Here is a 27,805-nt window from a genome sequence, read left to right on the forward strand (position 1 = left end):
ACCGCCTGATCCAAAATGCTGCCCTTGGGTGTAGATCTAGGGTGATTCTTTTTATTCTTCGACTGAGAGCAAGACGGACCAGCACCACCTATCGGAGACGCACTGCGCTTTTGAGCACGCATCTCAGTCTCCATATCAACGCACTCTTCAGATGAGAGTTCCGTCTCACTGTGATGTGAATAACTGGTTGTAGGGATAGACGAAGGCTGTGATTGAGTCTGACTCAGTGGATTGGAAGTCACGGGCACAGAAGGTTGGGGAGGTGCAACCAATGGAGAAGTGATTGTGCCACAAAGGGGGGCAATAGAAGCTTGCAATAAAGTGGACATTTGGGATGCCATGACCTGCGAAATGCACGCGGACAGATTTTCAACTATGCGATCCATGGCACTTGCCATTGCTTTCTCCACCGCCGCCGCAATCGCTTGCGATAAGGAGGAATCTACAACGGTTGCATGCCGCGCTGCCACACTTGCATAGCCAGATGTCCTATCTTTGATGACTGCAACTGCCTCACGTCTTGAGCACCTGCGCTTGTCAATCAACTCTAGTACTTGCACTTCCTCAGCCCGCGCTGGGCATTCGCAATGGCTTGCTGAGTGTCCACCGCCACACAAACAGCATTTCTCTTGTTGAGCAGAACACCCAGCGGGGTCGTGGCTCTCTCCGCACCCACAGCAGCGAAAACTCGATTTACAGGCCTTGGCGCTATGGCCAAACCTCCAGTAATTACGGCACTGAATGGGCCGAGATGTAAATTGATCCACACGGAAAATCAAAGGCCACACCTTAACTTCAGATGGACAGGACAGCCCCGCAAATGTAGCAATAACAGTCTCCGTCGGTATCTTTGTTCCATCCACCACGCGACTGCATCGGTGAATGGCGATCACGCCAGCCGAAGTGAGCTTTTCTAATGTCTCGGACGCGCTTAGCCGTGGGTCTACGCCACGGACTAGCCCTTTCGAACAAGCCAGATGAGGAGGTATGAACGCGCTCACCGGGTGATTGGCAAACGACGAACACTTCAGCAGGTCGGCTATGCATGCCTGGTCTGGCGATCTGCATACGATCCCTCCACGGCCGAACTGCCGAACGTCAGTAATCTTCATGTAATGGGGGGTGGTAGATTTAAGCGCAGCCTGAACAGCCTCGGGGTTATTCAGCTTGATGGAGCCCTCATCCGCGGGGACGAGAGCAACCGGTATGCTGCTTACTCCGCCACGGAGGAAACAATCAAGAGGCAGCTCATCTGGGGCGAGACAAGCTGACCAGGGGGAGTTCCCCTGGCCGGGAGAGTTTGTGGACATCAGTCCACGTTCCCACGTTCAGTCACCCTGGAAAATAGGAAGAGAACGCAAGAAATCAAGCAGAAATTCGAGGAATAACTCAGCACCGCCTGGTACTTAGCCGCACAGAACGGCTTCTTCCTCTTCTTCCTCTTCTGAGCTACACCCCCAGCACGAAATAGCAGACGACGCTGCTGTAACCACAACTTTCACTGAGAGACGCTCCAGGGGAAATAAAAAGCAAATTAGGCTAGATTGCATGCCCCTCATTCTAGTCATAATCACTGATTCCCGACGGACCGCGACCTTCACCGCTTTGCAATCATTTTGTTCGCACTAGCTTATGGCCTCAGACAAACAAATATTTCACTGCAATCCACACGATGCAGCACAAAAAAAATCAAAAGGAAAGGCCTCATCATCAGTGGAGGTGCCGGGGTTCGAACCCGGGGCCTCTCACATGCGAAGCGAGCGCTCTACCACTGAGCTACACCCCCAGCACGAAATAGCAGACGACGCTGCTGTAACCACAACTTTCACTGAGAGACGCTCCAGGGGAAATAAAAAGCAAATGAGGCTAGATTGCATGCCCCTCATTCTAGTCACAATAACTGATTCCCGACGAACCGCGACCTTCACCGCTTTGCAATCATTTTATTCGCACTAGCTTATGTCCTCAGACAAACAAAATCAAAAGGAAAGGCCTCATCATCAGTGGAGGTGCCGGGGTTCGAACCCGGGGCCTCTCACATGCGAAGCGAGCGCTCTACCACTGAGCTACACCCCCAGCACGAAATAGCAGACGACGCTGCTGTAACCACAACTTTCACTGAGTGACGCTCAAGGGGAAATAAAAAGCAAATAAGGCTAGATTGCATGACCCCCTCATTCTAGTCACAATCGGTGATTGTGACTAGAATGAGGGGGTCATAAAATAATCATCCTCCTAAGAGTATAAAGAAACATTGTCTATTGTCTCAGGCTGTTTGCATATTCTAGAGGCCCGTGTACTGTACGATGTCAGTGCACGTTAAAGAACCCCAGGTGGTCGAAATTTCCGGAGCCCTCCACTACGGCGTCCCTCATAGCCTCAGTTGCTTTGGGACGTTAAACCCCAATAAACCAAACCAATAAACCAAACCAAGCGAAGTGACCACCATGGAAGAAAAGAAAACCCCTGTGCTCAAGAAATGATTTTGCCGATAACGTTCCAGTATGCAGCTTAACGAAGAAACGTTTTCACTCTTGGGGAAACTAGCATTCTTTAAACCCGCTTCAATACATTTCGACCCGGGTGACCGCTGTAAAAAGCTCTGTGCACAGGAACGAAGAAAAAATCATCGCACACATCCTTATGAATTTTTTTCTTTTTGTCTGACCGCAAATATTCGGTCGGAAAACAAGTTGCCAAAACTTTTACACTGTTTGCGATATCTTTGAAAAAACCAAAGGCACGCCCTGGCACGCTTTCTGTGGGAACAACAAAATTTAGCAACGACCACCCGAGCCTTACTAGGCAAACTGCGCAAAAAAGGAGCAGTGACGAGCTGTTGGGTGAATAGGTGTGCTGGCCCAAGTCCACCCTCTTTGACACGGCGAAACGAGTTATCCCGGTCTTTCCCAGTTTCGTGCCCAAACAAAAACGACAAACCACTGAGCTATACCTCGAGCTTTTCTTAGCACCATGGTGTTTATTACACTGAAAATATGTTCTATTTATGTGAACTATTTAAAAGCTGTTAGGAAACGCCGCGAAAGACAGTTCTAAAAGACAGAGCACCAAAGCACTAGACGGAAGGTAATGTTGAGCATATCACCAAGAGGGAGTGCCAGTCCTGTTTAAGGTCAGTCTGTTCATACACTTCCCTGAGATGAACAATGATTTGGTTGAAATGGTATTTCGTCGAAACAACATTCACAGTGCCGGCCCATCATTCTAGTTTTACGTAAGCTGTGTAGTCCAATCAGAAAAAAAAAACATATCGAAATCATCATCAAGACATTACATTCCAGTGAGGTATCGTATCGTATGAGAAGCAAAACAAATGATTTTTTTTTCAGGGTTCGTTTCAAGACATCCAAGGACAGAACTGCTTCATTACAATCGATGAAGGAATGTTCCATTGTTTCAGAAATATTACAGAGGCGGCAGTTCACAGATTGTACAAAAATGATCGTTTTCCGAAGCCAAGTCTTTACGGGCAACGTTTCCGTATGTAGATTGTAGAAGAAAGTCTCAGCGCGGTGAAAGTAACATTTTTCGAACCTGCTTTAGGACATCTTGTCCTGGCAATACAAAGTACATTGAGCGGTTAATAGAGAGAGGGAACAGAATTTAAATCAAATCTTTGTAGAAGGTTTTTGCGACACTGAAAAAAAAAACTGCTGGAAAACTGACTGCCACAAACTCTCACATAAAAATACACGTCATGCATAAACACATATATACAAAGACGGTCAGAGAAGTTAGATGATGCAATGAGTGAGGAAGAAGCTCTCACTAAATTCGGCTGCAAAAATGTTGGAAGTATTGGATGGAATGCGTCGCGAAAAAAACAAAGCGGGCGACAATCTGCCGCACATAAAGATGGACTAAACCTAACACACCTGCGCTGGCAGGTCGTAAAAGATGATCACTTCTCATCGGTTCTATGGAATAATCCCGAACAAAAGTTGCGAAAACTGTGGGGAAGCGACGAATAGAGATTCTGGCGCAGTGAATAATCTGCGAAACATAATAAATTTTGGTTGCTAGAAACAAGTTACAGCCTCACCGACCGAACACTGACAGACCATGTGGGACAAGTCTCTCTTTCTTTTATGTTCTTTACCTTTACTGAGAGCAGCAATAAAAGAGTAAAAGCGACAAATGTCTGAGCATGAAGCTGCACAGCCGATACGTGATCTTTCGAATAGAGTGCCTGTACGCGCTTAATGGTGCGGCAAGCGGTAGACATGTCCATGTCACGTCAGCATATTCAGCTGGTGTCGATCCCCACAATCCAAACCACAGACCGCAACTCTTGGTATGGTTCATCTGGCCACCCAAAACTGTAGGAAACTGTTCAGTTAAGCGAAACAGCACACACAGTTAAGCTACACCCTCAACACAGGGTAGGAAGCAACCACTGCTCTAGTCATAGTTGTCAAGGAAGGAAGCCTCGATGGAAAGAAACATACAAATGGGGATTCAATTCATGTCCCCGCAAGGCACTCGAAATCACCGCTTCACCTTTCGCTGTCCCCTGCGCCTCCTGGCGGCCGTTTTAACTCATCTCCTCCCGCAGGCCGCAATAACAAAATTTTATCTACCACGGGCCAGTATCCGGAAAGGACAGAAAGGCAAATGTGGGAGGGGAGCACTAGCTTACGCATCTATGACTACTACAATTATTAAGGCGAAAGCCTTTAATGCCTCATACTGTCTTTAGCAGACGCGTCGGCAGCCGTGTCGACATACGCGCCGGCAGCCGTGTCGACAGACGCGTCGGCAGCCGTGTCGACAGACGCGTCGGCAGATTCGTCCGCCTTTCGGCGTCGCTGCTTAAAAGGCTCAAGGTTCCAGCATGAATAAAGGCGCATCTAGTGAATGCATGGTCTTCATAAATAAAATAAAAGGAGTAAAGTCAAGAAAAGGAAAATAAAAGTAAGGAAATTAACAAAAATAAAAACAAAATAAAGATAAGATGTGGAAATAAAAATAAAAAAACAATAAAATTAAGAAAGGGAGCACAAAATAAAAAAGTAAATAAAAACAAACAGTGGCGCTTTCGCCTTGCAGCACTTTAGAGAGCCAAAGTGCGCCCCGAATTTTTTTCTTCGCCTCGGACGTATCAAAAGTTAAACGGTGACAAACAGCCTGGGATAGTGCTATGATGGAGATTACTCCCTTCCAATTAAACACACAGTGAGCAGCACGGTCGTCGACTACGCCAAGAAAAAAAAAACCCCGAGGTGTTGCAGGCATGGAGCTGTATAAGCAGAAGATGAAATATTTAAGGGGCTGCGGGCCACGTGTTTTAGACACAACTGAAGTGTGTCTTATCTTCCTCCCTTCCTGATTACACTCTTTCCTCCCTCAAGACGACTCATCACTTGACGTCATCTCTCGCACGACTTGAGGGCCTGCGTTTGCCTTTCAGAACAGGACACACACCACATGCGGAGCATTTGTGAGCCTTTCAGCTGGATGAAACACGGATCGCCGGCTTTGTCACTTGGGATTACGTTACTAAACTATAACGTGCAGAGTCACGGCTTGGTCTTGAGGTGATGGGTGCATAGTCTTTGTCGAAAGACAGCAGCTCGTCTGTATCCAGACTTCTAGAAGCCTTATATTCATAGCGTGTCTTGTTTTTGAGTCACGAGTACTGTTATGTAGTGTCATTTCTGTCGCTTTACTATTTCCATTTTTTATTGCTTGTTCTTTAGGTAAATTGTTTCTTCAGACCTCGAACGGAGGCTGTCAGCATCCAGTAAAATGACAAAAATTGCTTTAATTTATTCAGAACATAGTTCACATCTATCACGACCCACCGAGCCGTGCCCAGTCGGCTTCAAGCTGGTGAGTGCTACTGTGCTACCTCCCCTCCCCCGAATGTTGCCAATTTGTGCCAGTAGGGCACCAAAGCTCGTAAATATTAAATTTTCACCATGTGATTACGCTGAAATCGAGAAAACGCGCGCTGAATTTCTTCAAGCTCACCAACCAGCACTTACACTTTTCTTCGAACTTGCGCGTAGGCAGAGTCCCTGACTCTTCCTCCATGCTACCAGGATGCCTCATTATCTAGCCCCGAGTTTCAGGGCGTGGGTCACGCCGCCATTTTGGATATCTACGCTGCGATATTACACTGGGAATCAGTCTTTTTGGCTCTGTGGGTAAAGGCGGCGTGCTATACTTAGACAATAGCCGTCCAAGTCTAACTACAGGCGGAGATTTGGAATCTTCGTGCCCATCCATGCACAGTCTGTGAGCCACAACACGGTCTGCATGCCGACCGAATAAAAGGTGTATCCACTCCGAATGGTGACGGCGGTATCTAGTGCTACCTGCATTGCTAACAGCGGCCGTGGAGTCATATGGTCCTCATCTGTGTCATCGGAGGTTTATTACGGTCAAAGAAAAGGCACGAAAATTTGCCACCGCTAAGTATTAAGCTCAAGGAATCCCATTTGAAAGAAACTAAAAAAAAATACAACATGCCCACACCGGGAGGCGGTGTTTCTCTAAAAATCGTAACGGCGGTGGGGACAGCCCCTTCTAAATTCTCGATTGAGCTGTAGCGAGAACTCTCACATCGATCTTTCAGGGATGACTTTGCCGCTATCCAAGCACACCCTTTGTTATATTCCACTCTCCTTGTCAAGCTGCGCCGGGTTCGACAACATTACACATCTTCCGACAGACCGTCATGTGTCGTCAACTAGAGGCGAATACTTTCCAAACTACCCTATTATACCCACACTTCTGCCCCTCCCTCGGTCCACCTCTATGCTCGCTCTCCAACGGCAACAGCGCCACTCCTCTTCACATAGTCTGGAAGTGTGAAGCCATTCGTACTCTCTCAGCCATTCCCTACCTCTCCCTTACCTCTTGGGTGAAGCGACTGACCGACCACAATGCGAGGTGGTCGTCGCCACTTACTAGGGATCTATAACATAGCCTCCACCAAAGGAATGACCTACATCATACGTATGCATTAGCAGTTTATACACAAATAAGTTTGTTACTATTACTTCTCGCGGTTGAGGAACCCACGTCTAATAAAATTCACTTGCTTTACCGATGCGACAGGCAAAGGAGAAACTTTTGATCAGTTATTGGTTTTGCCACGCAATCTTTGTCCACGATACTTGAGTTGAAAACTTCTCGACATACAGAGTCGCCGTGGCACACGGCACCGAAAACTCGTACATTGGCCCGCTCGCCTAGCATGCTGACAGGCCAGGTTTAGATCTGCACGTCACTCGTGGCAACCACACATGCTCCAATCTAGTGCTGGGCGAAGTGCAGCAGCATTCTGATGCGGACTAAGCTGGCGTAAATGCTATTTTTGCGTTGCAGCCCCGACTTTATCTCTCTCGCCCACTGGCGGTCAAGGCCGTTCTGGACAAAGGAATGCCCAGACAAACTTTTAGACGTGCTAGAGCGCTAAAACGCGCAGCGCCGAACGATGAGCCGAGATACGCGACGATACAACGGCGAGCTTCTTTCTGTCGCAGCCAGGAATGATCCTTTAACGTCATTTCGTCAGAAATGCGAGGTCCCTTGAGATTGCGATGACAGTCATCTGGTGGAAGAATGCACTGCTGTGGCGCCGTAAAATGAGATAAAGACGTCGCTGTGCAACTGTGTCCTTCATCATTTACGGCAAGCGGCTTGGACTCAACAAAAGAATGCCTCTACGTCGTGCGAGAAATGTGGGTTACGCGGCTTTTGGTGCCGCCGTGTCGTACCGTCTTGAACGCACGTGTAAGGCCAGAGATAGCAAAGGAGACACGTATCTTTGACGGTAGATACGAGATGAAAACTCCCCCCCCCCCCCCCCCCCCACACACACACACACAAAAGGTGACTGTTTCTTAAACGAAGAAAATGATACTTGCATTGCTGCATTCGCAGGCACCTCTCATAAGGTGATCAAGTCAATCATCTGGAAAAAGTGTCACTCCACGAAAGTTGTGCCTACACATCATCTTGCGTGCGAATAACCTCACCTTTAGAAAACGGCGCTCTGGAGAGTTCCACAAGCACGGAAAAAGTTCCTATGCTAATATGAATATTTTCACAAGCTGCGCACTAGATCATTCAGTTGATGGTGTATTATCGAAGGTCGTGTATTGTATTCATAATGAAATACAAATTCAACGAAGCCGCCGCGGTGGCTCAGTGGTTATGGTGCTCGGCTGCTGACCCGAAAGACGCGGGTTCGATTCCGGCCGCGGCGGTAGAATTTCTTTGGAGGAGAAATTCTAGAGGCCCGTGTACTGTGCGATGTCAGTGCACGTTAAAGAACCCCAGGGGGTCGAAATTTCCGGAGCCCTCCACTACGGCGTCTCTCATAGCCTTAGTCGCTTTGGGACGTTAAACCCCATAAACCAAACCAAACCGAAGTTGGTATGGGGGATCAAGCGTCCCAAATCTGCACAGTTGAAAGTTGAAAGTTTAGTTGAAAGTTTATTTCAGGCAGACGTGATACAAATGTACAGGTCTGTCTAAGAGGCTGACAAAAAGGCACGGATGCCTGACGAGTGTCAGCCTCTCAATACACACAGCACCTCAGCATACGGTGAAGGAAAAAAAGGAAAATGTGGACATGAAAACGGTTGCAGGCACTGAATTATAGGCGAAAAAACGAAAAAGAAACGAAAAAAAAAAACGAAACAAAAACATGCAGTGATACAAAACGTGACGCAAAGGTACGAAACTGGCACTAAAAAAAGCAAGAAATGTACGAAGTCAAGTCCTTTCTACTATGACATTAAGTAGGCATTCAACTTCTTTTTGAAAACCCCTATGGACGGTGATTGATTTACAATTGTCATGATGGCTGGGTGACGATTTAACAAATCTGGTATAACAAAGGATTACTTTTGCATGCCATAATTTGTGCGTATTTTACATATGTTGTAAGCTGTGCACCTTGTGTTGTAGCTGTGTTCCTTCAGCAGATATTTTCGGAAAAATTCAGTTTCATTAAGCTTGACTGCGCGGAATATGGCAATTGCAGTTTTTCTGTTTACCAGGTTTTCGATAGTTAGCACAGTGTTCTTCTTGAAAAGCGGGGCAGAATGGGTCCTGTAAGGTGCGTTTTCTATAATGCGTACTACTCGCTTCTGTAATGTATATAACCTATCTAGGTTGGTTTTTGTTGTAGTTCCCCAAACGGATAAACAGTATTGAAGGCGTGAATGGACTAGACTATAATACAGCTGAATTTTCAGTTGTTGGGGTAGCAGGTTTCTTAACTTATTAATACTACCAATAGATCTTACAATACTGGTTTTTATGCTGTCGATATGATTTGACCAGTTCAAGTTTTCTTCAAACAAAACTCCCAGAAATTTATGAGAAATGGAGCGCTGGATGGTCTCACCGTTATATTTTAGCGCTATGTTTTCATCAATATGCTTACCACGAGGGCGAAAAACAATGTACTCTGTTTTTTTAATGTTAAGTTCTAATTTATTTATTCTTAGCCATTCAGAAATGTTCTTTAGCCAAATATTAGCTTCGCGCTGAACATTAGATAAGTTTGGACCAGAAAAAAATACGTTAGTGTCATCAGCATATAGTATGATGTCTGCTGTTAGGGGCACGTTAATAATGTCATTTATGTACAAAAGAAAAAGGAGTGGACCGAGAATAGACCCTTGTGGGACACCATATTTGATTTCCTCTAGCGCGGATCTCGATTTCAGTATTTCTGTGCACTGTAGTCGATTACTTAAATAGCTTTTTACTAAGTTAAGTGCAATTCCCCTTATGCCATACTCACTTAACTTTAGCAATAAGATGTCGTGTTTGATAGAGTCGAACGCCTTTTTAAAGTCAAGAAATATTCCTATTGTGAACAGTTTATTCTCAAAGTTGCTGACCATTTTTTCTTTAGTGCGTAGTAGTGCTGTTTCCGTACATTGTTGTTTTCGAAACCCGTACTGTTTATCGGTCAGAATGTTATTTATATTGCAGAAACTTAATAAACGTTTATTAATCACCTGTTCGACTACTTTTGAAAAAACTGGCAAGATAGAAATTGGCCTGTAGTTGTTAATGTCATTCCTGTCGCCCCCTTTAAATATCACGGAAACTTTCGCGATTTTTAATTCGTCTTGAAAGATACCATTTCATAATATCAGATTGCAGATGTATGAAAGGGGTTTACTAATGAATACGGCAACTGTTTTGACAGGCTGCGCTTTTATACCGTCGATACCACAAGCTGCCGAGTTCTTTAACTTGAAAAGAAGATCGCATATTTCTGTCCCATCTGTAGGTGTGAAAAATAAAGACCTGTTTATACTAGCGGAGATATACGATCTATACGTAGGGTTGCAAGTGTCCGAAGCACTTGAGGATCCACTTTTCAAGAAATGTTGGTTAAACTTATTCGCGAGTGAAACTCCGGTGTATATTGTTCCGCCATCGTTTATCTCAGAAACAGGGCTTTCTTTTTTATGAGGAAGCAGTTCATTTAGAGTTTTCCAGACCTTTTTGGGGTCATTAAGAATAGTACTGAATTTGTTCTCATAATAACTTAAGCGTGCTAATTTTACATCCAGGGTCAGTCTGTTTCTTACCTTTTTAAATTTTATTAAGGTAAAAAGTAGGGGTGTGCGAATATTCGAAATTTTCGAATATAATTCGAATAACATATTTTTAGTATTCGTATTCTATTCGAAAACCAAGTATTCGTGTTGTGTCGAATATTCGATCCTACGCGAATATTCCTATTTGGCCGAATATTCGATTGTGAGCACAGGCGTTCAGTTCAGTCCGTATGTCCTATCGCCATAGACATAACAACATGGCGGCGCCCAGAGCCTTGCGTTACTTGCGTAACGTTAGGCTACAGTCATGGGCTACAGTGAATAGGTCAAGGAGGATATATAAAACTTGCTGGAGTGGAGGGAGCGCTTGTCAAGTGAAGCCGGCCGCCGCCATCTTGCCAGTGGCAGAAAGCGCGCTTGACGCCGGCTCGCGCTGCTGCTTTGGCGCGCTGTTTGAGTGCAAGCTGACGCGACGGGCATGCAAACACCAACGGTTTGATAATGGTTGCCTCTTGCGTTGCCTACGGATGTGCAAACAGGCTGAAGAAGGGTTGTGGCCTCACATTCCACCTGTAAGTACACGAAAACATGTTCAATAGCCCTACGCGCGCGTTGTCGAGCGGCGCAAACTGATGTGGTAGATGTGTGCAACAAATAATAGTGCCTAAATTACTGGCAGGTTTTCAAAAGATCCCGAGCTGCGGAGCCTGTGGGAGCGGGCCGTTCGCCGTGAAAGATGGCATGCAAAAGATTGAGATCGCCTGTGCTCCGGACACTTCGCGCCCGAGTGCTTCGACCGCACCGGACAGACGACGCGGCTGCGCGCGGGAAGTGTGTCTTCTGTGTTTCCTGCTTTTCCGCAGCACCTACAGACGCCCGTGAGTATTACTGGAGAATGTTAAACCATGACACGCTAGGCAGAATTATTCGCCTTTCTCACGTGAGAAGTGTTCGTGGCATTAATACGGCTGCCGAAGTCTAGATTCGACGAAGGTTCTTGTCGGATAGTGGATGGAAGCAAATGGAAGGAAACGTCTGAGCTTCTTGTCGCTAGTGGTTTTTTTTTTTTAGTATCGTGCTGAAAAATTGTGTTCGTGGAAAAAAGGAGTGCCGTGCGCGCTATTTTTTTGCTTCGTTGTTGAAAAGAAGTTATTATGATTGCGTGGTAACAGTTATTGTGATTGCGTGGTAATACGGAAGCACCCTTCACCCTTCTGTAAAATCGTCTTATGAAGCACTAAGTTCATGGTAAGAAATGAAACCCATTTGCTTTCGCAGCTACACTTTTCTCTTACTTGAGACTGAACAAAAATATGTGGTGTCCATTTCAGGTAAAAAGGAAGCGTTCAGAGCGCAAGCATCAAGACTGTGAAATGCCTGAAGTTGGAGAGCCATCAACTGCGTTTTCGCCGAGCAAACAATGGTACAAGGACAAACTCAGTGCTTCTGAAGAAGAGATAACACAGTTGAAGAAGAAAATTAAGATGTTGCAGCAAACGAAGCGAAGGCTTGCGAAGAGAAATGAGACAGCACAAGAAATCATAAAAGAAATCAGAGAACGAAAACTCCTGTCCGAGGAAGGCTCGCACGTGTTTGCATCTGCCTTTTCAAGTGACATTCAACAACTTCTGTGCAGGGCAAGCAACGAACAAAAGGGCATGCAAGTACCCACCTGAGCTCCGTGCGTTCGCGCTGACTACATTTTTATTCTCCAGCCGCATACGAGTACGTCCGATCCAAATTCAATGGTGCCCTTCCGTCACAGCGAACACTTCGGGATTGGTATCGATCAATCCACGGAGCTCCTGGGTTCACGAGTGAGGCATTTTGTTTCCTCGAAAAGTTTGCACAAGCACGGAGTGAACCGTTCTACTGCGCTCTGGTCGTAGATGACATGGCCATAAGTAAACACGTAGAACTCGTTGGAGACAAAGTTGTCGGGTACGTAGACTTTGGAACGGGGTTAGATGATGATAGTCTCCCCGAAGCCAGAAATGTGTGTGTCTTCATGATTGTTGGTATAAACATCAGACTCAAGATGCCAGTCGCATACTTTTTAATTGACACACTAACTGGAGCGGAGAGGGCGGAGCTGACCAAACAATGTATTGAGAAGCTTGCATCAGTTCAGGCTGAAGTTGTCTCTCTTACATTTGACGGTGCCTCATCGAACTTCACTATGGCTAAGTGCTTAGGTGCTCAGCTTCGACCGGACTCTGATGGGTTTATTACAAGCTTTGTCAACCCAGCTGATTGCACTAAAAATGTTCACGTTATTTTAGATGCCTGCCATATGATTAAGCTCATCCGCAACTCATTGGCAACCGTAAGCCACCTCATCGACGCTGAAGGAAAGCATGTGAAGTGGGCTTATGTAGTAGCATTGGAGGCTTTGCAACGTGGAGAGGGTTTGCGTCTTGGCAACAAGCTCACAAAGGTCCACGTTCAGTGGGAAAAGCAAAAAATGAAGGTCCGATATGCTGTACAAGCACTCAGTGCCTCAGTTGCCGATGCCTTGGACTTCTGCGAACAAGTGCTCAAGCTGCCACAATTCAAGGGTGTCAGCACAACATCAAAGTTTATTAGAATTTTCGATCACTTGTTCGACATCATGAACTCCAGGAACCCATTAGCAAGGTATTATAAGGCACCTCTTCGTAAGCAGAATGAATCCTGCTGGAAGCAATTCTTTTTGGAGACCCGGGCGTACATAAACGGGCTGAGAGATCCGGCAGGACGTCCAGTTACAGAAGGACTAAAAAAACTGGATTTGTTGGCTTTTTGATATGCATGGCAAGCACCGAAAGAATGTTCGACGAGCTTGTCGGCCAGGATCAGCTGAAATACTTGCTGACCCACAAACTCAGTCAAGATCACGCCGAGAACTTCGGGTCCATAAGTGGACGAGGGGGACATAACAACAATCCAACAGCTGCGCAGTTCATGGCTGCATACAAGCGTCTGTTGGTTCAGACGGAAGTGACGTCTTCCAATTCTGGAAACTGCTCCCAAGACATCGTCTCCATCTTGAATTCAACTACTACTGTAGCCATGGTAGATGCAAAAAGCACGGTCACTGACATGCGCAGGTCATCAGTCCTGCAGCCCGATGACCACGACTACACACATCGCATTGACTGGCCCGAAAGTCTTTCTGCTTTTGTCGGTGCCGTGGTGCCATATATAGCAGGCTTCATTGTGCGAAAAGTTAGTGCAACGACAACATGCTATCAGTGCATCACAGCCCTGCACTCTGATGCGCTTGCGCCTTTAATTAAGCAGAAGAGCCGGGGTGGACTTGTTTCGCCGTCGCAAGGCGTCATTGGCCTGTGTGAAGCAGTTGAGAAGGGGCTGCGACTGCTGCAGGCTGAATGTGATGCCATTACAACGGTGCTGGCAAGGGCAAAACACCTTATCTTGGAAGTCCTGGGTGTGTCCTCAGAGAAAAAGTGGTTCCAGAAACTGGAGGAGCACATCCTTGACTTCGATCCGCTTGACAATCATATCTACAATTTGTGCAAAAAATCGCTGAAGGGTACGTGAAAGTGAGGATACACCACATGACAAAGGAACGAAATCGGGAATTGATCAAGAATAAAGTCAGACCAGTTCTGTCAAGGGTGATTATCTTCAATCACCAGTAGGTTGCCTCTCACCATTATTTTTACTGTGCGTCTGATTATTAAGCTTTTTTTCCTTAATATTTGTTCAGGTTAACTGCTTTCTACAAGCCAGTTGGCTGCTGATGGATGAAAAATAAACGTTTACAACCCCAACCGCTTGCTTTCATTGTTTTGTAAACGCGAGCAACTTCATAGGCAGCGCGAAGAAGCACGAGCGCGGTTGCGCACTGCTGCTTTTTGCCACTGGCAAGATGGCCGCCAAGGCTTCACTCTCCCGCATAGGCGCGTATAGGCGGCTTCCACTCCAGCAAGTTTTATATATCCTCCTTGGAATAGGTCACTGTAGTTAGGCCATGCCGTAGCTGACTGTGCTTGTGAGCTCCTTTGTGGCTATACCTGCCAATGCGCGTCCGACTCTGATTCGTGCCATGGCGAACCAAGGCTGTGGAAAGCCATCCGCGAAGCTGCTGCATCCCAGCAACGCGTTTTGTGCTTATGGCATGCTAGCCTTAATCAATGCTGTATAGTATGTACTAGTCATTTTCTGTGATATTTCCACTTCTCTGAGAATATTGTTCTAGACTTTGATACTTTGTGTGCAGCCACACACACATTTTGTCTACTTTTACTCATTGATAGTTGAACTGTGATGTTCTTGGATGTTCTTAAGTTAAGGACAACGCAGCGAGCTATGGAAAGAAAAATGATAGGTGTAACGTTAAGAGATCGGAAGCGGGCAGAGTGAGTGAGAGAACAAACGCGCGTTAATAATATCCTAGTTGAAATCAAGAGGAAGAAGTGGGCTTGGGCAGGGCATGTAATGCGAAGGCAAGATAACCGCTGGTCCTCCAGGGTAACGGAGTGGATTCCAAGAGAAGGCAAGCGTAGCAGGGGCGGCAGAAAATTAGGTGGGCGGATGAAATTAAGAAATTTGCGGGAATATGGTGGCCGCGGCTAGCGAAAGACAGGGTTAATTGGAGAGACATGGGAGAGGCCTTTGCCCTGCAGTGGGCGTAGTCAGGCTGATGATGATGATGATGATGATGTTCTTGGATGCTCAAATAAATGTTTTGTAGTGGTTAAATGCGTCTTTCCTTCATTATTCGATATTCGATTCGATATTCGGAGCTAAGTATTCGTATTCGATTCGTATTCGAAAAATTTGATATTCGCACACCCCTAGTAAAAAGGTAAAAATTAAGGTACAGTGGCTACGAAAGCCGCCGTAGTGGAGGGCTCCGGAAGAATTCAGACAATCTGGGGTGCTTACATGCCCTGACATCACATATCACAAAACCATTTCTTGCACATCGCCTCAATCGAAACGCGGCAGCCGCGGCAGGGATTCGATCCTCGGTTCGGTTCGGTTTATGGGGTTTAACGTCCCAAAGCGACTAAGGCTATGAGAGACGCCGTAGTGGAGGGCTCCGGAAATTTCGACCACCTGGGGTTCTTTAACGCGCACTGAAATCGCCCAGTACACGGGCCTCTAGAATTTCTCCTCCAAAGGAATTCAACCGCCGCGGCCGGGATCGAACCCACGTCTTTCCGGTCAGCAGCCGAGCACCATAACCACTGAGCCACCGCAGCGGCCTGCTCAATAGGCTCAAGATAGATGGGATCAATATAGTCTACGCCAAGCTTCGACCATTTCCTTTCTGCGGTCACAAAATGCTTCTTAAATAAAAAAAAAAATCGCTCTTCTTTCTGACACATCAAGTAGCCAGCAAGAATGTAAGATCGCAAACAAAATGCAAGGAAATGGCATCCTTCTTACGTGTACTGCCCTCTGTAGCCTATTTCATTACAGGCTCGAAATCACAGGGCTTGGTTCGAATACATGCGCTGAAAAGGCGTTCGGCACGGGCTCCCAAAACTTATTTACATGTGTAAATTGATTCACAAACGCATGGAAACACTACGATCGGCTGCAAGCTAAGCAAGCTTAGCTATATTCCGTTTCATACACAGAAGGCAACGCTCCCAAAGCTAGCGCGCCTGTTCGCACAGGCTGAGTCAACGCCCCAAAAATAGTTAATCGTATAGCCCCAGTGAACACAAACATATTTCGTTGCGAGAAAAACATTAAGTGCTAAGGCTGGCACCTCCTGGACTTCGTTTTGCTTCTTGCCACAATTTCAGAATTACATCGGGCGACAAGCGAGAATTACATCGGGCGATATCATACGCGGTTGGTAGGGCGAATCACTCTTACTCAATCGGCACCCCAAAAAGCAGTTCACAATCAGTGAAAATTACAGCCGGAGGGCCCGCGCACTGAGCGCCTCAAAGCTTCGAGCGTGATTTTCAGTGGTACCGCTTCGTAGAGCTCTTTGTTTCCCTCCAAACACTCACCGAAGTTTCGAGAAGAACGAATGATACGTGGCGTAGTAATATGGTTTCGCGGACGCACTACTTCCCTACCCAACCCAGCATTGCCTGCATATGTATGAAACGGAGTATACCTGTTCCAGTTAAGAAGGAAGATAAACTCTTTTTCACTGCTTCCCGAGCAAGGAAATAGTGAAAAGGTGTCTGCCTAAACTACTATAATTGATTAAATAGGACCCTTCGATTAGTATTCAGAGCGATTAGTATCCAAACACTCACCGAAGTTTCGAGAAGAACGAATGATACGTGGCTCTTTTACAAGGGCTGATCATTTTGCTCCAACCCTTTCCCCCGACCCAGTTTTCAGAAGTGCTACGATTTTGACCCTGCACAGTATTAGTGACCGATATCTATGTCACGTGCATGTGAAATTACTGCTCTGGACAACTTGTTGTTTCTGTAGAAAAAACAATGAACGAACAAAACAGGTGCTCAGTAACAGAGAGCTCCGACTAATTTCCTGCAGAAATAGATGTCTCCAATATAACAAATACGCCTCATACATCGGTAACTTTTACGAAATATGCCACGTCAGATGATACCATAAAATATCGCGACAGAAACTTCCACGTTGGAGAACAGATGGGCATGACGATAACCCGTCAGGAACTTTCAGCTCGCCAAAAAACTATAATAAATATCTGCAATACAGTGATGCAATACGCGCAGTATTTGTAAGGAATTTTACTGCTCGAAACGGTGGGTCGCAGATATGGCAGACATAATGCTAGCAAAAAAAAGAAACTGACATAAAAAGATTAACTTCATGCTGTGTACTTTGAATGTTAATAATCACAAAAGAGTAGACGAGATTAGAATTCTGAAACGCGAAGTTTTATTAGCATTCTAGATGGTTAAATTGATCCCTGTACAGATAAGTGAGGACGGATGAATCGTGCGTCTGACACTCCACTTTGACCCTGAAACCAAAATGTAAAGTATCCAGTAAAATTTCCCGGGTTCTCCACCCTTAAGAAATTCAAGGTTATGTCGTGAGCACGAGGGATCATGCTGTCAGTTTTTTCGGGTGCCAGCGGTGTTCTCTACGGGACTATTCACAAGGTAGAGCCACAATAACAGGTTATGATCATGCGAACTTGGATATAAAGTTAAGCACTGATATGAAGGACAAACATCGTGGAAAGTCGAGACAGATATTGCACTTTCAACTAGACTGTGGACGCAGCCGTAGGTCCTGGGTTGAAATAACTGCAAGTAATTTGCAAAGAACGCTTCAAGTCGCTGGAGAGCTGGCTTCTAGTGATTGCACAGCTTCCCTAAACCTTAAGGAACGCCTGAGCAGGGCGAAATTCTTGTCGGATAATGAAGCGAAGGGATAGAAGCCGCAGGTACAATCTTGTTCAAAAGTCTTAACCCCTGTCTCCCTCCTGGTTCGTTTTGAGCCGCATAGCGGATTACACGCGACACCATTGAAGACCAAAGGGCCTTGAAAGGCTAGAACGAGATTTACTCTCGTCTGAAATAGATTTACAGCTTTAAGGAGCTCTTGAATGCTCCACTACAGGGCATACCCTGAACATTTTTGACGGGGGCATGTACGTGGTTTATGGGGGCTTAACGCCCCAAAAGCGACTCAGGCTATGAGGGACAACGTAGTGAAGGGCTCCGGAAATTTCGACCACCTGGGGTTCTTTAACGTGCACTGACAACGCACAGTACACGGGCCTCTAGAATTTGGCCTCAATCGAAATTCGACCTCCGAGACCGGGATCGAACCCGTGTATTTCGAGTCAGCAGCCAAGCGCCATAACCACTGAGCCATCGCAGTGGGTTTGTACGTGGTTTGCAAAGATCGGACAAACCTGTTTTTACGAAGCAGTTTTAAAAATGCGTATCAGCCTTCGGATCGAGACCGCATTGAAGAAGAAATCACTACAAACAATAGCTGGAACAACGGAATAGTTCCCGGGAGGGACATATACAACCCTCATGTGAGTAGAACATGAAATTTCTCCGAATTCAACATGAAGAACTGCCAGCCGCTATACTGTCAACAGCGCCGCTCCACAGTGTTCTCATGCCCCACATGACATAAAAAAAAACCAGCACCACCGCCAGCATGTAAGGTACGCCGATGGCTCACGCACGAGGAATGCCATATTCTCTCGCTACATATTTACATGGGGTACATCTGTGTTTCGCCAGTCTATGTAAGCAAGGAGGGAGCTTGCCAAGTCAAGTGAGCCACCGTGTTTTCCTTCATCTTTGCCCTTGACACCGATCGTCCCCACCATTTGCGCCTATCTGTTGCAACTGCGGGCGCGTGCATGACATTGTTGTCAGGTCCGGCAACTCTGTCGTCGCTGTGGCACAGCAAAAGAGAGGGTTCCCAGATAACATGAACCGGCGGCGGCCAGTCCACTGCCTGAGAGCTTCGTCACCTACACGGGCATAATTGGCCGCTTGAGCAAGACTGATGCAACTGCTTTGCAGTGACCCAAAGCTGAAGGGGCGGGTGTGGACCTATCAACGAACTGCTGGGGTTCGAGGTCCGCGCACAAGGCGCTGCGTTATACAGCCTGAGGCCCAATGGCGCCCAACCTGCTTATCAAATGCGAGGAGTCGTAAACGGGCCGGGGGGTGATTGTACACGCTGCGCATAAGAGCTGCGGCCGCAGCCCACTGCGACACATTCGAGCCACGCGGAGCTGTGTGAGCAGAGGTGGGTGAGTGTACGAAAACAATCCGCATGCGGGCAGCGCTTTGGCGTGAGGAAGAAACGATGGCTCTTAGTGTTTCCTGAGCCTTGTACGACAGTGTTAACCTTAACCTTGAGCCACTCTGCGTTGGTTTGGTTTATGGAGTTTAACGAGTTATGAGGGGCGCCGTGGTGAAGGGCTCCGTATAATTTAGACTACTTGGGGTTCTTTCACGTGCACTGCCATAGCACAGCAGATTAGCCTCTAACATTTTGCCTCAATCGAAATTAGACCGCCGCAGCCGAGATGGAACCGGCGTCTCTAGAGTCAGCAGCCGAGCAGCATAATCAGTCTGAAGTTTAAGTATAATGTAGAAAGCATGAGCTCTACCAACAATGGACTAAAGTTGCTGTAGTCTAGCAAGCCATGCATGCACAGATCTTGAAGTTTTTGCCGCCCAGGGCAAGCGAGCGATAGCAGATGCGAGATGCTTTACGGTATTTTAGAAGCACGTTTACCATCTCCCCCCTGCGAACACATTCGCAAGTTCTTCATACAATTTCGTGTTATTAACGGCAAGTCATACGATCATACGTCACCAGAAAGACGAAGGGACGGTAAGCGCGCAAAAAGGGCGATCACGAGTGAAGAGACAGGACGGGGCGAGCGCAAAAGAAAGTTCACGTAGACAAGTACAACATAATTACTGAAAGCTAAAGGAAAGATAAATAGTTCGATTTTTGCTCTCTCCCTCAGTAAGAAATAACGATAGCGACACTCTTAGCTCTCTCTATCTCCCTACCCTTTTAAGTGAGGCCACACCCAGGCCCATCTGGATTGCATGGACATTGGTGGCACATTTTTGACATGTCCCAAGGCCATGGTTCAGACACATTCGGATATTATTTCGTTAAGCGAGCGCGAGAGCTCAAGACTGGCGTGCAAATTATTACTGTATATGTTGCATCCAGCAACTCCTACCGCCTATGAGAAGTGACAGTGGACATGTCAGCACACTTTCGCATGCAGATACATGCGCCAGCAAATTTACTTCATATTCTACCTCAAAATTTAATTTCTCTTTCTTATTTTTCTTTTACTTCAGCCGACGTTTCTTCAAGCTTTGAGTACAGTCAGGGACAAAAGTCTCCGGACCACGTGTTCCTCAAACGAAGCTTATAGCTCTACTATCAGAAAGCGGCTGGAGACCGCACTTGCGGAGATGAAAGAACAAAAAATTAACTTTTACCTCCACAAGTGTGGTCTCCAGCCGCCGACCAATAGCAGAGCTATCGGCTTCGTTAGAGGAACACTTGGTCCGGAGACTTTTGTCCCCGACTGTACATTTGTACGCTGTATGCACCCTTTCATGTTGTGCTTGAAGTACCTATAAAGACCATAGCATAGCTGAGTGCAGTCTTCCTTCCCTTCCCACTCACTGATGCTGTCGGCCACTGCCTGGATTGTGACTTCATAGTCATTTTCTCTCTGTCTCAAAAAAAGAAAAAAAAATCTGTTTCGACACATTTCTGTACTTAAAATAAGCAATGCGGGTGTTTATTACTTTTTTCTCCCGCACTTTCTTTACAGGACCCGTTGCCCTGTTCTTGTTGAAACAATAGTTAGCCATGCAAGCGAAAGTAGTGGTGCCTGTTTTCGTGGTCGTCGCTGTCGTGGCTGCGGCCGGTGTCCCGTTGCTTGTCCCAGATGACGTGGTCTGTCCCATCGTGGACGACAAAGGCACCAACGCCACGCTGTTCCCCAACAAGTACAACTGTTCCACATTCTACCTGTGCGCCCAGGTGAGAATCTTCGCCTGTGTCGCGTGCATGCGCCACCGTTTCAGGCGATACTGATATTAACAGCGTGAACGATTTAAGCGGAACATAACAGTTACCATTACATTAAGTGCTGCACCTAAGCCACTTTCAGTAGTAGTAGTAAAAGACCTTTATTCGACCATAATTTATAGGCCGAGCATGTCGACTGCCTGGACGACCAGAAGTCGGCTGTTCTTCCTCCCCTTCAGCGCCAAGCCAGTCGAGCCAGGTGGTGTTGGATAGAAATGGTGGGCGGTAGGAACCCGACTGCTGAGCAGCCAGGCAATAGAAGAGGCAATGGGCCAGTTCAGCATAGATACAGGGGCAGTTGGGACAGGAAGGGTCCGACCGATAGCGATAGAGAAAGAGGCGGGACGGTGTCACCCAGACTTCGCGCACTTTTACGTGGGAAGCTCCCAGACACCCTTAGAGCGTGTGGGGGTAGCAGTCTCTGACTCGAAGGAGATGCCCTCGACTCAGCGTGGCAAACTCAGCGGAGACCAGCTACCAAGTGACAATAGGTTTTTGGGCGTTCGGTGCCCAGCTTTCGCTGGTCGCAAGCCAGAGAATGGGTCGGAGCCAAAGGTTCCCAAAACAAAACAAAGTTTATACAGCAAAGAGACGATACAGAGGATTTCACAGTCACTAGTACAGACACATACAAAGTGATTAACGAAACAATGCAATTCGTGCAATGTTAAACTCGAGAGAGAATACAATACAGAGTCAATATTGCACCTAAAGTGCACTAACACAAGAGAGAGAGGTAAACAAACAAAACACAATTTGTTCACCGGGCACTGCGGCAGTCCGACGACCAGAGTTCCATGACGATGCCGTCCCGCAGACTGGCGACCGTTGCCTGGTTGGTCCGTGGCTGGCCGAGTGGTGTTTCCCGGGAGTCGAACGGGTGCGCTTCGATGAAGCTTGAACGGCGGTCCGGACTGACTGATAGTTGTTGTTGTTGTGACTGAGAGAAGGATAAAAAGGAAATTGCACGGGCCTGCTTACTGGCTCAAGCCGAGCCACCACCGCTGCCTCGTACAGACAGAGGAGAGTGAAAAGATCAGAGGAAAGAGAGAAAAAGGGAAGAAAAGACGCGCGTCGCAGCGGTCAACGCCTTCATTTATAGGCTCGCTTCCACGTCTGTTTGTTCAACGCGCCAGAGTAGGCGCGCACATACACGCAGCATTTGCAGTGCTGTCTCCCTTCCCTCTTCTCACTGGCCGCGCGTCCCCATTGGTCAGAGTCAGGAGTCGTTTCGCGAAGGTTCCAGCGTGTTCTAGCGTGGCGCCGTCGTGGCGGCGTCGCCGACGTCCGAGTGCAGAGGAGGGGGACGTGACTTAGTGCACGCAAGGCTACGCCCTTTTCCTCCGGTGAGCAGAAGAACCGACTCGCATGTTCGAGAATCTTCGGCGTGGATGACTCATTCCTTCGGAGCACGCCGTGGCGATGGAGAGAGAGGCACGCGCTCGGCGGGGGCTTTCCCTCTCTCCCGTTGGGCTCGTGCCGGCGAGACGCCGTGCGCGCGGCGGTTTTTCTTTGTTTTTAAAATGCGCCGAATTTTGTGACACTGCCCCTTCCTTTAAGAATATTGTGTAACAATATTCACAAAACACAAAATTCGCGCGCACATGCATGCGCTCACAAAGTCAGTGGCGAATGCCAAAATACATACATCAATACCTTGATGCTTTCACATACATAACACAGTGCAATAGACAGAGTGCACTCCAAACTTCACAACACTTCAAAGCACGCCGCGTTTCGGCGGTACAATTCGCGCGCACATTCATGCGCTCACAAATTCAATGGCGAATGCCAAAGTGCATACATCAATACAATGATGTTTCCACATGCGTAACTCTATGAAATGTTCACAATGTACATAAAAACACACCGCGATTGGGCAGTACATTAACACAAGGCTACAAACATGGAGCACGCAAATACAAGGCACACTTTCGCCTATATTTCCAAGTTTGGCTGACACAGCGGGCGCGGAGCAGTATTGTTTCGCTCAAGGTTTCAGTCGCACTTTTAATTCTCTTACGCACGCGACTCTGACCTTTCTTTCTGTCGCGAGCTCTGCTCTTCTTTCGCCTCATGCTGAGGCTTCTCTTCCGAACGCGGTTTTGGCTCCGCTTCCTGCTCGTACTCCTGTCTGGTTCTGCGGCCAGTCTTCGAGCCCTTCGTCTTTTCCTGCGGCCAGCGCGTCTGTTGCGAGCAAATTTAACGCCAGTTCGCTTACGACGGCTGCGCTTCAGGTGTTCGCTCTCTTTTCCGTGTGCGCTCTTCTGTTTCCGTTTGCGCCTCCGCACTGAGTCCTTGCTGTAGGCTGGGCTCGTTCCTCTGAGCTTCTTTCTGACTTTGCTGCGATGTTCGGGCAGCTCGCTCGCATTCGGCTCGGCTGTCTTCAGCTTGGTTCTGTCTCTGTTCTTTTTCTTCCTGAATTTTCTCCAGGGCTTCTGCTTTTCGGCTTCACCTGCTTCGGTGGTGTCCGACTCATTTCTCTTTCTTTTTACTTCCTTCCGAACTCTTCTTTGGGCTGAGCCCGGTTCACTGACGATTGCGTCATCCGAGTTGTTCTCTCGCGATGCAGCCACTGGTTCAGCTCTCTTTTGTTCTTCGAGGACTGCTTTTTCTTCTTCCAAGTCCTTTTTCCTTTTCTTTCGGAGCCTTCCTTGTGAGGGGCATTCTGAGCATGGCTCATTAGTCGTTGATGACTCATTCTCCTCACTTTCGCTCAGTGTTGCTTCCTCAGCTTTCTCTGATACTTTCCTGAGCTCGTTAGTTTCAGTGCAGTGGTGCTCCATTCCTTGTACTGCACTGTCTCCTTCCTCCGAGGCACAAATTTCCTCGCCTTCCTCTTCGGGAAAGCCCTCCTCGCTGCTCGAGGGTTCACTCGGAACGGCTTCCGGGTCTTCACTGAGTGAGCTCTCCTCAGCTATGATTACATCGAAGCATTCATTCTCTTTGACATTTGACCGCTCTTCCTCACGGTCCCTACTGCAACCCTCAGGCGTGCAGTACAGTGATTTGTCGCTGGAGCTCCAACTCTTTTCATCATCTTCAGGCAACTGCCCTAAGATGACCTCTGACTGAAGCGTCAGGTCGGCCTTTACTTCAGTGGCTACTACCTCAGCAGTAGCTACACTTTCATATTCCTGAGGAAGCGTCACTTCGGTCTGTTCATCACATTCTGTGCTTTCAGTTGCAGGAACAGGCTGTTCCACAACCTCACTCTCACTAGTTGAGCTAGTTACATGCTCTTCAGTAGTTGTCAACAAATCAGACTCGTTAGTCTTCCACCCGGCCTCTCCGGGGTTATGCTCCACTGGATCCCTGACGCTCCTCAAACGCCGCATTTCAGCAAGCTTCCTCTGAAGGATTGCCATTTCTATTTCAAAAGCTCTTTCGGCCGCTTCTTCGCGCCTTTTCCGTTCTTTCTCTTCTTCTTCACGTTTCCTTTGCCTCTCTTTCTCAGCGGCTTCTCTAGCGCGCTGTTTTTCTCTCTCTCTTTCTTCTCGAGCCCTCTCTCTTTCCTGGTCCACCCATTCTCGCAGTTCGGCTCCGGTCATCCCCATCTGGAGGCCGGCCTCTATTAGCTCCTTTAGCTCCTTTAAGCTCATCTTTGGAGACCGAACTCTACATTAAAGGCAATGGATACCTCTACGCGGTGAACCTCACTAACCGCTTCGGCGCGGCACCTCACAATATCGCTCTGCTGCTAACACTCGTTTACGAACGCTTCGCAAACTCCTTCCGACTCTTTCTCCGTTCCCTGTGCTTGCAAACACCAAACGTCCTGTCGCGGACGCCAGAATATATTGTCACCCAGACTTCGCGCACTTTTACGTGGGAAGCTCCCAGACACCCTTAGAGCGTGTGGGGGTAGCAGTCTCGGACTCGAAGGAGATGCCCTCGACTCAGCGTGGCAAACTCAGCGGAGACCAGCTACCAAGTGACAATAGGTTTTTGGGCGTTCGGTGCCCAGCTTTCGCTGGTCGCAAGCTAGAGAATGGGTCGGAGCCAAAGGTTCCCAAAACAAAACAAAGTTTATACAGCAAAGAGACGATACAGAGGATTTCACAGTCACTAGTACAGACACATACAAAGTGATTAACGAAACAATGCAACTCGTGCAATGTTAAACTCGAGAGAGAATACAATACAGAGTCAATATTGCACCTAAAGTGCACTAACACAAGAGAGAGAGGTAAACAAACAAAACACAATTTGTTCACCGGGCACTGCGGCAGTCCGACGACCAGAGTTCCATGACGATGCCGTCCCGCAGACTGGCGACCGTTGCCTCGTTGGTCCGTGGCTGGCCGAGTGGTGTTTCCACTCGGCCAGTGTGGAGAATTCAAACCTACCAAGACCTTTTATGATTATTTTAAACCAATTTTTGCAAGCCAGTGAAAAGGACCCGCGTAATAAGTTCTTGAAAATCATTTCCATATTGATGTTTAAGCTTGGCACTCCCTGAACATGACGAGGCGCAAGTTCTCCGCATTTGCCCTTCATTACAGCAAGAGCTGTTATTGGTACGTACACCACTACAGCGCGGCTTCGGTCGGTCCACAATCACGTGACCATCACCTGCACGCGCTACCATTGCCGTCTGCTGGTGGGATGCCCCTTTTCACGCACGCTTCGTGCAGCCTTTGTCATCATCGGGTGGGACGCGTGGTAGTGACAACGTTTACTTAACCTCTAGCTGCATTTTGTAATTTACGCAACAAGTACAATCGTTGTACAATCACAAAGCTTATCAGAGTTGCAGAGGATCAGTGCTTTTACCAAAATTTGCATGATATATTTTAATATGTGTGTGTTGCGGTAAATCGTAGTTCAAGATGCTTCCGAGTTACGGATACAACACGACCAGCGTCTGCATACTGCGACTCCTACACTAAGCCATAGCGCATGTAGAGTCGGAGTACCCGGGTTCGAACCCGACCGCGGCGGCCGCGTTTCGATGCAGGCGAAACGCAAAAGGCGCCCGTGTGCTTGTGATGTCAGTGCACGTTGAAGATTCCCAGTTGGTCGAAATTATTCCGCAGATCTGGCACCTCTTGCTGTCTTTCTTTTTCACTCCTACCTTCCTCCGTTTCCTTGCGGTGCGGTTCAGGTGTCCGCCGAGATATGTGAGACAGATATTGCACCATTTTCCTTTCCTCAAAAACCAATTTACCAATAAAATTGTTATTGACGCAGGCCTGAATTCTGTCACTGCAGGCCTAGGTTGGCAAAAATTTTCGCTGGAGCCGAGAGTCAAACACAGCGCACTCCAACCCCACTTCGGCAGCGCAACACGTCGCGTCAACCAAGAGGAAATAATGAATAATGGAATTGAGTGGGCGAGTTGGTTTTTCATTTTGACAGTGAAAGTGCTCAAAAGGACAAGGACGACAGAAAAGGAGAGACATAAAAAAAAGGAAATAATGAACGTACGAATTATTCCTAGCTCCCTCAGGGCGTAATCAAGGTCATCCAATCGAGAGCGCCACCTCAAACGTTCTCGGAAATCATGAGATATTGCTCCCTGTGTTTGTGCGAAGCTCCGGTCATCTCTCTCCGGCGTCGAGACGTTCTGAAGATAACCTGCTAGAGCTATAAACGTGTGACGTTACCGAAGAACTTAGCTAACATTCCCGTCTACTTCTGCTTTTGCTCAGCGAGGTATTTATAGAAGCAGTTAATTAAAGCCGATGGACGGCGGTTATTCGTTGTCTGTGGATTATCAAAAGAATAGTTTCGATAACGACCTCAGCGGTAAAAAAAAAAGGCTTAACACGCCTGTCCTTATGCCTACAGAGTTGAAATAATGTGCGCTCCCGACACTGTGGGGCACCAGGCTTTCTGTATGTTCCTCTGTACGATAGGGTGCACGTGTCCCTACGCGAACACTATATCGTACAGGTTCGGTTCCCAATCAAAGAATACCGCGTTACAACCAGGAAAGGTTGCGAAACGGACTTAGTTCTTCTTTGCATGAAAATGAACGCAGGGAGGCTTGGACTAAAGAGAGGTAGAATAGGGCCTCGTGAATCTCATACAGTTGACGTGTGCCGCCTTTTATCTGTCTGCCTGAACGTGATGGAATAACCTTGAACCCTAGCAAGATTTTTTTTCTTTTTCATGAGGCATCGCGCAGCCAGCTTGCTCCATAAAAAATTCACCCTCCTTCTCTCTTCTCCCCCAAACCCCTGACGTCTCGTCCAGGGCGTTCCGAAGCTGATTCCGTGTCCGGCGGGCCTTCACTTCAACAGCGTGCTAAACGTGTGCGACTACCCGTCCGAAGCCAACTGCATCGAGGTCGAGCCCGCTGTCCCTGAAAAGGCGGATGAAAGCACCACCCTGAACGAGCAGCCAGCCACCGAGAAGATCATCATCACCCAGGTCGTCAAAGAGATCATTAAACCCGCCGAAGATCCAGCGGCAGCGGCATAGGCAATAAATGATCCGACAGCCTTACACAACTAGACTTCATAATACTGGTTCTGTAGAAGGACTGCCTCTAAAACCTGTAGGCGTCAGTGAATTTGGTGGTCCAGGGTTTGTGGGCCGCTAGTCAATGCGCTATACATATTACTGCTGGAGTATACGACGTATGGTGTTCTTGGTGGCATTAACAAGGAGATGAAAGGGCGCGGGCAATTTTTTTTTGTTCAGAGCGGTGTTTATTGCCTCAAGGAGTTATAACTGGTTTGGTTTATTGGGGTTTAACGTCCCGAAGTAAC

At 47.4% G+C, this 27,805-nt stretch overlaps 1 protein-coding gene, 2 non-coding genes and 2 pseudogenes across 5 annotated transcripts; 3 read left to right on the forward strand and 2 right to left on the reverse strand.

Annotated features, from left to right (window-relative positions):
- Positions 1-1,714: 1,714 nt before the first annotated feature.
- TRNAA-CGC (transfer RNA alanine (anticodon CGC)) lies at positions 1,715-1,786 on the reverse strand. Its single transcript has one exon. It is a non-coding gene; the product is annotated as a tRNA-Ala (tRNA).
- A 218-nt stretch (positions 1,787-2,004) lies between these two features.
- TRNAA-CGC (transfer RNA alanine (anticodon CGC)) lies at positions 2,005-2,076 on the reverse strand. The gene has a single exon. It is a non-coding gene; the product is annotated as a tRNA-Ala (tRNA).
- An 8,987-nt stretch (positions 2,077-11,063) lies between these two features.
- LOC149339695 (THAP domain-containing protein 2-like) lies at positions 11,064-12,383 on the forward strand (annotated as a pseudogene). Its single transcript, XR_016283858.1, has 3 exons — positions 11,064-11,134; positions 11,242-11,440; positions 11,894-12,383. The product of XR_016283858.1 is annotated as a THAP domain-containing protein 2-like (transcript).
- Positions 12,384-13,359: 976 nt separating this feature from the next.
- LOC149339696 (uncharacterized) lies at positions 13,360-14,230 on the forward strand (annotated as a pseudogene).
- Positions 14,231-19,106: 4,876 nt separating this feature from the next.
- LOC149339697 (uncharacterized) lies at positions 19,107-27,544 on the forward strand. 2 transcript variants are annotated; one of them, XM_089548377.1, is made up of 3 exons: positions 19,107-19,263; positions 20,827-21,038; positions 27,288-27,544. In XM_089548377.1, exons 2-3 carry the CDS (start codon positions 20,865-20,867, stop codon positions 27,513-27,515), a joined length of 402 nt encoding a protein of 133 aa, XP_089404503.1. In that variant the 5' UTR covers positions 19,107-19,263; positions 20,827-20,864; the 3' UTR covers positions 27,516-27,544. The 2 variants fall into 2 exon arrangements, with proteins under 2 accessions (XP_089404503.1, XP_089404504.1); XM_089548378.1 differs by having other exon boundaries at positions 19,110-19,259.
- Positions 27,545-27,805: the final 261 nt, after the last annotated feature.

Source organism: Amblyomma mixtum, chromosome 6, assembly GCF_055824585.1.
Source record: "Amblyomma mixtum isolate Tamu chromosome 6, ASM5582458v1, whole genome shotgun sequence".
Taxonomy (NCBI): Eukaryota; Metazoa; Arthropoda; class Arachnida; order Ixodida; family Ixodidae; genus Amblyomma; species Amblyomma mixtum.

Bases quoted from the DNA above. Each gene is read 5' to 3' on its own strand.
- LOC149339697 (XM_089548377.1), top strand. From the start codon at position 20,865: ATGCAAGCGAAAGTAGTGGTGCCTGTTTTCGTGGTCGTCGCTGTCGTG. The intron at 21,039-27,287 runs GTGAGAATCTTC...CGTCTCGTCCAG, and splicing joins CATTCTACCTGTGCGCCCAG to GGCGTTCCGAAGCTGATTCC.